The sequence below is a fragment of the Octopus bimaculoides genome, chromosome 19 (genome assembly GCF_046866305.1).
Source record: "Octopus bimaculoides isolate indiv1 chromosome 19, ASM4686630v1, whole genome shotgun sequence".
In the NCBI taxonomy this organism is placed as follows: Eukaryota; Metazoa; Mollusca; class Cephalopoda; order Octopoda; family Octopodidae; genus Octopus; species Octopus bimaculoides.
This window is the reverse complement of record NC_142946.1, coordinates 37,352,078-37,366,122: the sequence shown is the minus strand read 5'-3', so window position 1 is coordinate 37,366,122 and position 14,045 is coordinate 37,352,078. Positions and strand designations below refer to the sequence as shown.

Genomic DNA, 14,045 nt, shown 5'->3' with positions numbered 1-14,045 from the left:
ATGAAATCAAGGCAGAAACTTTTCGAAGCATATAGAAAGGATTCTGTATTTTTCACATCTTAAAATAATTTGTTCACTTAACAGAAATATTCTGTTTATTTAGCAAATACTGTAAAGAGGAATAAATATTTTTGTGTTGATTGTTCAATGGAATGTTTTGCATATATTGAGGTCATTGCTACTTGGGATGAGGAGGTAGACAATGATGAAAGGGGTAGGTGGGACATGTTCTAACAAACTCCACAGAAATCTGGCACTTCCAAAAAACCAAAAATCAACAGTCATCACTCACAGGTGAGTGATGACCACATTTTTGCTATGGAGTCTCAAGCAGTCACCTTAACACCAACATATGTAGTAGCAGTTTAGATTAGAATTTTAGTATTGGAATATGATTCAAATTTACTTGAAGATACTTGAGTCTTGAACGTAGACTGAAAGTGCATCATTTTCTAAAGAAATGCAAGACAGGAAAGTGAAAATTCCTTCTTCAAAAGTAAGAATGACATTTTGTAAATTTTCTACAGAAAAAGGTGCACTATCATGTTGCATACATTGATTAGATAAATGAAGATAATCAGGTAGCAAAGAAAATCATGAAATATATTCAAAGCAAAGATTTTGCATGCATCAAAATCACAATATCGGATGATGTTGAAATTAGCATACATGAATGTGAAGATATATTTACTGTGCCTGTTCCACAGAATGGTGGGAGAAGAAGGCATCATCAGCAATAACTTATATTTCCTGTTGATTTTCTCAGCCGTCAAACAAGAGGAAATATAAGGACAGGCTGAGGTGCAGGTTTGCCTATTATGGTTCAGTACCTCTGTTCAGCATGTTGGGCAAGAATTTTAAGTTCTAATGTTTAAGGGACTATAATATCAAACTCATACAAGTACAATTTTGCATAAACGTTTTTAATTTGGATTCAGAGTGTGTATGTATATGCATATTTGTGTGAGTGAGTGCATTCCTTACCAATCCAAGATTGGAAAATGGTTCCAAATATTTTCTTTTTACTAATGTCTTCCATTTCTGTGAAAGCCAGGAAATTAAAATGTCGTAACAAACGGGCTGTGACAGCATTTCTTCCTGCTCCTGGGGGTCCCATTGAACAAACAAAATTGACATCAACAAGATTATGGAATTCACCTAAAGAAAAGAGTGACAACAGTGAATAATGATAAATTGAATGAAGCCTCTGAGGCATGAGACATGGAAATTTGACATTCGAACAAAAGAAATAACAATGATGGCAAAGACAACGATGAGATTACTGATCAACTAGATATGATTGATTTTAGGATATGATAAAATAAAGAAAGACAGAAAGTATTTAATAAGAAAGGAGAAAAAAAAAATGGAAATGTGAGTCATGGGAAAATTTTTGGTCCAGTTCTATATCATCTCTCATTCAGAAAATATGGCCAAGCAAGAAAAACCAGAAAGGCAATGACTTAGAAATTGCCCCTTATTTATAGTAACAACAATAACCACCAGCTGCAACCATTCCAAATTTGGAATTCCATAACTTCTGCATTTGAAAATCTCAAAACTAGCAAAATATTTTCAAAAGCATTCTAAGGAAAGAATAGCAACAGCAGAGTTCATGGTTAGTTTTGTAGATACTGATTGTATTATCCAATGTAATGAAGTTCTAGACATCAATAACTTCTTGGTTCATATGAATATGATGAGTATTAAGCATGGCTGTATAGTAAGAATATTGCTTTCCAACCGCATGGCTTTGGGTTCAGTCTCACTGTGTGACACCTTGAGCAGGTATCTTTTGCTTTGGACCAACCAAAGCCTCGTGAGTAGATTTGGTAGATGGAAACTGAAAGAAGCCCATCATATACATATATATATATATATATATATATATATATATATATGTAGAGTGTTAGGTGTGATGTACAGAAGTAAATATTGAAAAAAAAGTCGTCAGAATTTTGGAATAACTTCTTTCATTTATTTTATACATATATTAGCGCTTTCGTTCGTCTTTCGAACTTGTCAAATATAACTGCGAAAATACAGAGATCTAGCTTATTTATATAAAAAGAATATAAAATGAAAGAACTAAAAGCAAAAGAAAAAACAGGAAGACATTTTTTGTTTTCTTTATATTTTCTATTCATTATTCTCTATTTTTTCTTTCTTCTTCCTTTCTTCTTTTCTTCCTTCTTCTACCATCCCTAAAAACTGTCTCAAAACAATACAGTAAGTAGTAAACAAGCTTTTAACTTTTTTTTTTCTTTTTGATACTCCTTAAAAAGACCATTTCAATACAATGGCCCTTCTCTCTCTCTCTTTTACCACATCCATCTCTCTATCTGTCTGACTATCAGTCTATCTATCTATCTCTCTATCTGCCTATTTATCTATCTATCTATCTGCTTATACATCTTCCATTGTCTCCAAAGCCTCACCCCCAAAAAACAAAAAAACAAAACAATGTTCTGTTATAAACAAAACCCCCTAAAACACCTGTTTTTATATAAATAAGCAAGATCTCTGTAATTTCACAGATTTATATTTGACAAGTTCGAAAGACGAACGAAAGCGCTAATATATGTATAAAATAAATGAAAGAAGTTATTCCAAAATTCTGACGACTTCTTTTTTCAATATATATATATATATATATATATATATGATGATGATGATGATATATATATATACACACACTAGCAATGCCCAGCTCTTATGACCTCCAGCCACATTGTATCATTTGTTCCTTTTTTATGGGCAGAATCAGCAGGGCTGATATAGGAGTGAACTAATGGAAGTTATTGTTTGTTTAAAAGTGAAGGAGTCCGGGGGGGGGGGGTACAATTTGCATGGGTTTGCATGAAAGTGCTTTCTGTTCTTGAGAAGGATCACAAACTATACGCTTTACTCTTTTACTTGTTTCACTCATTTGACTGTGGCCATGCTGGAGCACCGCCTTTAGTCGAGTAAATCGACCCCAGGACTTATTTTTTGTAAGCCTAGTACTTATTCTATCAGTCTCTTAACCTGAACCGCTAAGTTACAGGGATGTAAACACACCAGCATTGGTTGTCAAGCGATGTTGTGGGGACAAACACAGACACACACATACATATATATACGACGGGCTTCTTTCAGTTTCCATCTACCAAATCAACTCACAAGGGTTTGGTCGGCCCAAGGCTATAGTAGAAGACATTTGCCCAAGGTGCCACGCAGTGGGACTGAACCCGGAACCATGTGGTTAGTAAGCAAGCTACTTACCACACAGCCACTCCTGTATTTTTTCTTTATATAAAAGGGGTTTAATACAATTTTGCCCCGAAATTACATCTTCAAAATTTTAATTTCTCTCCATCCTTTCTGCAATTTTTTTTATTTTTAACTTTTACGTATTTTTATTTTCTTATCCATGTAGAAAAATACAGAGATTATGAATCTGGGAAAGGAATATATTTTGTTTTAAAGTTTAATTTTCCTTAAAGAAACACTCAATGCCCCTTCCCCACCTCACCCACCCATCATCTATCTGCTTTCAAAAAATTAAAACCTCCCAATGTTTCACTTTCATCTGATGTTTGGGAAAGAGATTTTTGTGATTCTTTAAGTAAAAAAGATGAAGAAAATTCTTTTAAGACTCTGTTTTTTTTTTCTGCGGATTACCAAGAAAAAATTTAGAAGAAAGCGAAAAAAAAAAAAAAAAAATGTAGAAATTGTAGCGGAGAGAAAGAAAACTGAAATATTGAAAATGTGTTTTTTGCATGCCAAATCCTAATCTCATGTATCAAAAACATAGGAATCAGAAGAAATTTTGGAAAAAAATAAGGGAGGGTGTGCAAATGTCACCTTGCACATGCTAGAAACAACAAGTAAGGGACAGGATTTATGGGAAAACTTCCTTTTAAGTTTATATCGAAGATCAAATTTTTAAAAATGCTCATCACAAATATGAATTACAGAATAGAAAAAGGTAAGAAATGACAATTTGTGCAGAGGTTTTACCGAAGAGTGTGTGTGTGTGTGTGTGCCAAAGTAAGTTATTTTAAGGCATTCTTTCATTTGAAGCAGCAAAGTCAACTCAATCATATGGGATCATTAATTTCTGTAAAAAAATTTATTTCTTTACAAAGAATAAGTCCTAGGGTCGATTTGATTCGACTAAAGGCGGTGCTCCAGCATGGCCGCAGTCAAATGACTGAAACAAGTAAAAGAGTAAAAGAGTTATGCTTTGAAGAGAGTAGAAATTGAAAAAGAGAAGGTGAAAAGGTGACATTTGCTTTGAAGTGAGAGCAAACAGTGAAAGAGAGGAGAAGTTGAAAGATGTATGTACATGTATATGAAATGGACGTGTGTGGGTGTGCATGGGCATGAGAGAGAGAGAGAGAGAGAGAGAAAGAATGAAGGTGTGTTGTCATGTATGTACTTTTTGCATGGATGTGTAAGTGGCTCTCAATCGCTCTCTCTCTCTCTCACACACACACACACACACATTATCTTTCATATACATGTACATAAATATATATGCATACATCTTTTTTGTATGCATGTGTGTGTGTGTGTGTGTGTGTGCATGTGAGAGAGAGAGAGAGAGTGAAAGAGTAAGTGACTGTATTTCCTCATAACATACAGAGAAATGGATGTCATTTAATGAGTGACTAATTCAGAGAAACACTACTTTCATTATTCACACATCGTTACTCTTGTAATGCAACACTTTATAATTGTGGATCAAATTGAAAATATGAAACTATTTTCACTTTCTAATGAAACCTGGACATTATAGAGCAGAGTCTTTGAAATAACTAGAGCTGGTTGTTGAGATAATGTAGAAAATATGTAAATGAAAATAAAGTTTAATTGGTAGTCAGAAGATTACTGAATCTCTTGATACCCCATACGTCAAAATCAGCAACTCAATTTTTTTGAATGCATAAGGAACATATGCACACACACACTCCCTTATATATATATATATATATATCATTAATCAAATATATTCAATGAGAATACAATATACTGAATTTCTAATAAGTGCTCTTGGTGGGGAAATATCTTAATACAATATTATTTTGGATGTATATCTTCTATGATGAGTTTTTGATGTAATTTTCCTGCTCTTATTTTATAATAATGTGTGTGTGTGTGTGTGTGTGTGTGTGTGTGTGTGTGTGTGTGTGTGTGTGTGTGTGTGTGCGTGCGTGTGTGTGTGTGTGTGTGTGTGTTACCTAGGTGACCAAATTAGTAACGTATTGTTTCTAGAATAAGGACTGGGTGGAGGAAGTTCTGAGAGTTATTACCTCTGTTGGCAATAAAAGGAAAGGTGAAACGTAGACTATATGATGCTTGTGTGTGAACAGCTATACTCCATGGTAGTGAGACATGGGCTCTGAATGCAGAAGATAGGAGTAGACTGGAGAGAAATGATGGTGGTATTCTCTATTGGATGTGCAACATCAGTGCACATGTGCAGAAAAGTGCAAATATAATAAGACATGACATGGACATCTGAAGTAGAGATTATGAAGCCATGTTCCATGTATGATGGAAACCAAGTCCCTCAAAACAGTGATGATCTTTGTGTGTGTCTCTAGTGAGGGTGATGCCATACCATCGGAATATCTTTAAACAGAGCTGTAGGCACAATTCAGACAAGCTGCTTGGAGACTGTCAAACCCTGGCTGGAGAGGGTTGCTGCTAGAAGGCCACATGTGTGGTAACAGGTTTCACCTCTTCTTTGCCATACCTCCAGAAAAAGTCAAAAGTGGTTGTTAGAGAATTTCTAAGACTTCACCAGCCCTAATTTCTGTCCTTCTAATTCCCTTGGTTGTAATTCCATAGAATACTATGTGTGGGGTACAGCTGAGAAAGACACCAACCACTCTGCTTGAAATACCAAGGCTGAGCTGGTGCTTAAAGAGCAAGGAAGTGTTTAAGATCTTCCCAGAGACACACTGAGGAATGCATGCACCAGGTTCTGCAACTGTCTTGAGGCTGTGGTGGAAGCTGAGAGTCAGTCTTTGAGTATTTCCCATTCATAATCCAGTTGATATTTTTTTTAATTTTAAAAATACTTTAATATTTGGATGGGATATTGTGTTTGCTATTCTTTTTTATGCAAACTGTTGAATTTAGCCAAAACACTTTATATGTTAAACAAAAGACAGCTAAGAGAAATCACTCAGAATGGCCAATGGTATATTTATGAACACCATAAACAAATACGGGTATATGAAAAGCTAGAAAAAGTAAAATTATTAAAATTATCTCCACTTCTGTAGGATGTGCATTATTACATTTACCAAATGTCAACTGAGACTAGTTCTTCATGAGACTGGGGAGATCATCTAAACAATGAAGAACTCTCCAAACATGCCATTAAGGAATGGACAGGTTTTTTTTTTTTTGTCTGGAGTAAAGAGAACAGTTATGGATACATGCATCTGCCCCAATAGGTACCATCAACACTAAAAATTGTCCTACTCCAGCAGCCAAATGACTTGGGCATATACAAAAAGAGTGGAGCATATGTATATATTTAAGCGTATCAACACTTTACGGTTGTTAGACTCCACACTATGGTTTACATATTTTTTATTTTTGTCTTCTAATGATAATTTCCATGAATTAGATTATGTATAGTTTATATATTTTAATAACTTATTGGAACTAATGTTTTATAAGTTTGATATCATTCATGATACTGAATCTTCAGCTACACACTGAGAATGTGATACAAGTTTCAGCTTATATATATATAAACTTGTAGAGAATATATCATGATGAACTGCTTTATGCAATATGTATCAAGAAATACTTCATGAATGAAGATATTTTAACAATGATAGATAAGCAGTCTTACCAATAGCTTTTCTGTCATACCAGCCTCCAAAATCCATCCACTGACGGAGAAGTTCAATGGGGGGTTGAGCTCCATAAGCTTCCAGAGCTGGCATGTTCAAATCATCGATAAAGAATAAGAATAGCTTGCCTAAAGGTGGACCATAAACTCCTTTACGTCTGAAAAGGAAGTAAAAAACAGTTTATATCAATGTGAACAACATCAATACCTAAAATATCTGACCCATACCCTCATATATTTCCAGGGTATTTGACTACATTTTCCATTATCAACTCATCAATAAAATATTGAGCACATCATACTAGCAACAAACGTGTATGTACAAGAAATTTTTTAACATTCATGGTTTCCTGAAATATGTGACAGAGGTTTTTATTCTGCACACTTTAACTTTACATATAGCTCAATACAAATTTCACTTAATAGTTTGACATGTGGTAGCTATTACCACCTACTATTCATCCTCACATGAAAAAAGCAAAGACATTTTTACAAACTTCAAAAATGTAAAGTAGAATGAATTCAATAAGGAAATGGAATTGAGGTTCACAAAATTCAACAATACAACCAATAACATAAATTCATACATCTGATAAATATTCATAGATGCATCTCCAAAGCATATAAAAAAAATTAAACTCTAATTACACGATAGAATCAGTCAAGCTGATTAAAACTAGAGATACCAGCAGCACAATACTCAGCAGGATCAAATTCAGTTGCAAAACAACTGAACTAAGAACTTGTGTGTTGAAACAAATTCTGTTGTATTTTGAGGATTGGGTGGGGGGGGGAATATGCCATTAACAAACACACACAGGTTCTGTTTCACTTCTTTTATTATTCTAGTCAATTTGTTAACATTTAACCATTTAATTAATTGTTTCATTAATTTTTTTAGTCAATCAATGAATAGCGACAAAATGACCTTGACAAACCGAGCTGATTAATTGATTAACCAAACAATCAATTAGTTAACTAGTGAAACTTTTACCAATTGACTACTAATAATAAAAGAAGTGAAAGATCGTGTGTGTGTGTGTGTGTGTGTGCGTGCGTGTGTGTGTGTGCGTGTGTGTGTGTTTTTATTAATGGAACCCACTGGAGAAACACCAAGAGAAAGAAAACCAATCAACAAACAAATAAATGAACAAACCAAGTTATAAAAAAAATATAAGGAACACCGTATGGCAGCAAGTATCAGAAAATGTGACTATTTTTTGTCTCTAGGAAAACATTCTATTGACTCACCACAATATAACTTCAGTCAAATACAAAGTTTCTATAAGCCATACTGAACACACAAAAATGGATATCAATTATATTCTTTCAACATTTACATTCGGCTACATTAAATTCTTATTACACCATTTTTACAAATACTAAACTTTTCTTTTGTTTGGTCAGGAGGAAGAAACTGTTGTGCGCATGGCTATCACAGACCATCCCAAGACCAACCAAAAATTTAAACTCATTAATTTCAAGAGAATCATAAGCAGGAAGGGAATTCTTGAAGGATAACATTCTCAGCAAGAAAGAGACTGGATGTAGTGGTTTATGCAAGAATTAGGGATGAAGAGACATAAATATAGGGGATGAAAGGTGAGGCATTCAGAAGGGCTTAAATGAAGGCTGCCTGATACTGGCTAGTTCTAAGGAGCAGAAAGGAGACAGCTTGCATGCGCACACGCACACACATGTTCTGGAAAATTTCTTGGTAATAGTATATCAAATGGTATGCATAAACAGGATATAGTTTGATAAAATGTCTGTCTGTTTGTCTGTGCATGTGTATCTATGTATAGATGTAGGACATGTATTCTGCAATATATTTCTACATGATGCATTTGTATTGCCCAGTTTCCAATAACTGTTACACTACATCAGCAACACTCTTACTAAAACATCTCAAAGCTTTTGCTTCTTCTTTCAGCTTTTAACATAAAATAAATTCATTATTACAAGCAAAGTTGCAAGTTCTAAAATCTTTATAAGATATGTAAGTAATGACTCTACTGAAAAGTAATGGTTGTTACTACCTCGACATGTTTGTTCTGCACAGAACAATGTTTTTCTATTCTTTTTAACACCAGGAGAACACCTCCTCAAGCTGGTTAACATCACAATATTTGTGTCCAAGTATATTGCAAGCAAAGGAGTGAACAACTCCCATGTAGCAGTGACAAGACCAGCACTGGACACAGATTTTGTGTCATTAACCAGCTTGAGGAGGTTTTCCAACTGGAGTTGAAAAGAGTAATAACATTGTTGTATGCAGAACAACCAGATTGAGGTGGTAAGAACCATTACTTCTCAAATTCATTACCTCTATTTCACTTTAACTGACAATCTGTAGTGAACTCAACTAAACCTTTCTGGAATGAAATTTTACCAATATATATCCTGTTTATCCATACCATTTGATATTATTTTATTTCCAAGAAATTTTCCAGAGCATGTATTATTTTCAAAACTTATAGCACTTACCTTTTATCTAGCTTGCCATCAATAAGGTCTTGAGTTTGATTAGAACCAGTTTTGGCAGAGAACACTATGAACTCTGAGATGAATTTAGATGGCATATGGATTAACTTATCAGCAATAGTTAGTGTTTTACCAGTCCCTGTTGGTCCTACACAAAGAACCTGAAATACAAAATAATGGAGTACAATGTTTCCATTTTCATTAATCTTCCCACCAGCTTAAACTAATCTATTATAATATGAATTATGATTCTGTATTTATCCTCTGTCTGCCTATCCACCAAGATGTTGTTTCGGGTATCAATGGTCATGTATCCGCAATGCTACTGACAATTTTCTAACCACGTGCAAGCTTTGCAGTATTGATGCTGGAAGGGTACTAATGGTTTCCTGAATTTCTCTTCAACTATCTGATACCAATTTACCATTCACTTGTCAAAAATTGCAATTTCTTGTAAGACCAGTGTTTGTTATGTTTCCTTATTCTGCTCAACATTTAATGTTCATTTTCCATGTTAGCATTAACTGGATGGTTTGTCTGGATCTGGTAAAACCACAAGACTTTTTTAAGTTCTATTGTAGACTTTGGCATGATTTCTATGCCTGGCTGCTCTTCTTAGCACCAATCACTTTACAGTGTGCACTAGATGCATTGTTTTTTCCCAGTCACCAGTTCTAGTGAGCTCATCAAGTAACTTGCAAGACAAAAGAAGGGGAAAACCCTTCAACTGAGGGAGTGGGTTGCATTTAACTGTTTGGAAGGTGGCTTTGTGCCAGATGTTGGGAAGCTAAAGCATGACCGAAGGACAAATACAGGGGTCTTGCTAGAAAGCAAAAACACTGCTACCCAACATTATATAATAAAAGTGGGTGGAAGTAGCTGAAAAGACGAAGGAGTCGCCAGTAGTGGTGAGATGCCAGAGCATCTCAAGATCCAAGAATGTGAGTAAAAAGAGAATGGGATTGGAATGGAAAGGTGAGCAATTCCATAAGTTTCAGAGGAGAGCAACAGATGATTAGAGATGGGGACACAGGGAAATATAATAAGTGATGAGAAAGGTTGCCAGAAAATAGCAGTATGGAAATGGGCTGAGAGATGCTGATTGTATTCTATGACTCTAGTGTTCTCATACAGACATTTACACTATGCTAACAGCAGAGTAAGTGATACAATAAATTTGGGAATATCTGCAGCTCAAAGATAAAAAGGATACACAAACATCATTATATTTAAATTTAGTTTATTAATATTTTGTAATGGTAGGCATGGATGTGTGGTTGGTAAGTTTGTTTCCATATGGTTTGGGGTTCAGTACCAGTGAATGGTACTTTAGGTTAATTGTTTTCTCCCATAGTTCTACGCAAACTAAAACCTTGTGAGAAGTTTTTATAGATGAAAAGAGAACTGTTGTGTGTGCGTGTGTGTATGTGTATATATCATCATCATCATCATCATATTTTAACATCCATTCTTCCTGCTGGAATGGGTTGGATGGTTTAACAGGAGATGACCAGCTGGAGAGCTGCTGCCTAGATTAAATTTGTCTGTTTTGGTATGGTTTCTACAGCTGGATACCCCTCTTAATGCCAACCACTTTACAGAGTGTGGACTGGGTGCTTTCATGTAGCACCAGCATGTGCACTTTTATATGGCATTGGCATTTTGGTTCTTTCATGTGGCACAGCATGGGTGGTTTTTACGTAGATCTAACATGTACAAGCCCACAAGATTAAAATTGCTCAGCTGAAGAGAGATATAGGGGATATGCCTGTCTGCAAGGACAGCCATGATTTTAATTAGCTGCTTCATGTGTCTTTTGAATGACAGTAAGCCACCAGAAGTCTCAGTCACTTGTCACCTCTGTGACACCCAACATCTGAAGATACTTTCTTACTACTTTCATCTCACATCTTCCTTGGTCTACCTCTTCAACAGGTTCCCTCTACACTTACTGATTAGCAGTTCTTGATGGAGCTGTCCTCATCTATATGCATCACATTACCAAACCTGCATAGACTTTGCTCTTGCACACTACATCTAATGCCTCATATACTAATTTCTCTCTTAAATCATGTACACTCTCTGTCATACATACATTGGAGGAAGTCTGTTTTCTGCACACAAACACACACATATGGGTGTGTTTGTGTGTATCCTCAATAAATACAACTGAAACAGCATTAAATTAAAATAACCATCTGTGTATCAGAGTAAATGTATATACACCATTGAAAGGCATGCTGCTTTGGTTTTTATATGAGTAAAAATTCTCTTCATAAGTATATGTTAAAAAGCACATTACATTATTGAAGTGAAATGAACATTGTCACAGCAGTGATTCATGGCAATGTTAGCCACATTTCATTCTTCTTAGGAATTGTCAAACAAAACTAGTGAGATGTTCATAAAATAGTTTGTTACTTCATCTAAAGCAAAGTTCAATAACTAGAAAAAAGTACAAGTTATATAAGAGTAATATAACAAGTTGATTGCATTGTTAAATCTTTAGAAACTGCATAACTGTTGTAGAAAGGCACCAAGCTGAGATTTGAACTATAGCTCTCAGATTTTCCCTGTCTATAGAAACTACAAACTCACACAATTTGATAAAAGGAAAAGCGTCACCATGAAGAATATGAATTCCTATGCAAATATGGCTTGACTAATCAGCAATGGCTGATTTACTATGATTGAGGTGACAAGCTTCAAAGGAAGTGTGCAAGTTTTCCTACCAAACATTTCAGAATGTTTGCACCAACAGAGATGAGTAGACAAGTGAATTTAACTTTAGGCATCCCAGGTTTATATGGATCACATTGCCTTTGCACTGTATGATAGTTTTATCACCTCTCTCTCACCTATTCTCCCAGCAAATTCAAATGCTGAACAGAGAGTACCACTAAGCTAAGTAAGGGAATCTAAGTCACTTGTCTCAAAGGGTCATTCTCTTGCCTCCTTTTCTACTTTTAAGTAACATGCTTATGTGGTAGTTGGCAAAAAGCATCAACCTTTACTTTTCGTGTCCAGTGTAACACATTAATTATATGCAGTGATTCATTTCAATACATTATACAGCAATGTTATGTTCATTGAACAATTGATTCATTAATTTATGTGCAATGATAAGTATAATGATGCAAGTTAATAAAACATTTGGCAAGTCAAACTTTAGTGAGGTTATTGTTTGCACATGCATCCTTTAAAACTCGTGGACAGCTTTAAGAAGAGTATGTCATTAAATATCAAACTATATTCTTGTTAGCAATCTTTAGTATTCCTACAGAACTGCTAACAGTGGTAGAGTATCAGCTATGAAAGCAATTGTGTTTAAATTAGATTAAGGAGTTACTTTTTCATACTTGCTAATGGGAAGAAAAATGTCTTATTGCAGTAATTAAAAGAAAAAAAAGTAGGTGTTGAAATTGTGTCTCTGAATAGAAGAGACTTATAAGAAAGGTTAGCAAGTTTTAGAGGTTCTCGTATGATATTTCGATGATTTATCATCTTTGTAAGATGCTAGGTTGCTAATGACCAACTGTTCTCAAAACAACTTCCTGTAAAACCTGATTTACTATACAGACGACTGTGCAATATCCCAGTCCATTAGATATTGTAAGCATCTCAGCAGAAATCCTTCCTTGTCTTCATATTCTCAATTGCTTTATCTACAACACTGCTGTAAACAAAAATGGTTGGACCCTCTGTCAGGTTTACATTAGGAAGATTCTCTTTCTCCAATTCATTCTCCATATATAAGTAGCCTTTCTTAATAGCACTTCCTCATCTCTTTCTTTTCAGAATCACTTAGTGCAAGTGTACCATTATCTTTCTGTACACACTTCTTACCCACAACATTCTCAACTGCTTTCTGATACATTGAGATGGTGACGACAATGATGATGTTATATACTAGTGTCAGGAAGGACATCTAGCTGTGAAACAATACCTCAAATAAGGTATTCCTGCAGCTCCATGAAAATATAGAAAGACAAATGTAAAATGAATAAACAAATGATATTATATTGACCAGGTGAAGACTTTGATACTTCATAACATTATTATTATTAGAAAATAATAAAAATGCAAAAACAAGTATAATAGTGTGTGTGTGTGTGTGTGTGTGTGTGTGTGTGTGTGTGTGTGTGTGTGTGTGTTTTAATGATTGCAGTGACTCTTCTTGGATGCAACTGTTTTCACCTCCAAAAATAAACTAAACTCAAGAATAAATTTTTCTGAATGATAATGCTTCTTGTGTAAATTAATAAGATTTCTTTGAGGTTTATCTACAAGCTGTTCTCTGTCACAATGGAAGAAGTTAAGGTTGAAAAGCACAGAGTTTCAGTTGATATTGTTCCAAATATATTATCTAAGAGAAAATTCATGATTTTAAATCAATGTCATAAATTTTAAAAAATATATCATTAAGCATTTTGAATGGTAAAAAGCAATATGACTAACCGTTTTGGTATTCTTCAGAAGCATATCTAATATAAATGAATTTCTAATAGTGTCTATAGTTGGTACAATGATGTCTGCAAACTTGGCATCAACTGGTGTAGTAAAAATTGGTTGACCTTGGTTCCAGTGGACATATTTTATCTATAAATTTGAAAAATTCAAATATAGTTAACATTACAACATTCAAGTGTGGTCGTGGCCAGTGCTACCACACTGGCTCCCATGCAGGTGGCACATAAAAAAC

At 34.7% G+C, this 14,045-nt stretch overlaps 1 protein-coding gene across 1 annotated transcript in view; it reads right to left on the bottom strand.

The window, feature by feature from the left end:
- LOC106881614 (dynein axonemal heavy chain 1) overlaps positions 1-14,045 on the bottom strand; it is a 176,133-nt gene that overhangs the window by 63,923 nt on the left and 98,165 nt on the right. Inside the window, exons 44-47 of the mRNA XM_089337496.1 lie at positions 13,802-13,942; positions 9,347-9,504; positions 6,860-7,017; positions 985-1,158 (exon numbers count right to left, since the gene is read on the bottom strand). Of these exons, the coding sequence (XP_089193622.1) occupies positions 985-1,158; positions 6,860-7,017; positions 9,347-9,504; positions 13,802-13,942 (631 nt within the window). The remainder of the gene's footprint in view (positions 1-984; positions 1,159-6,859; positions 7,018-9,346; positions 9,505-13,801; positions 13,943-14,045) is intronic.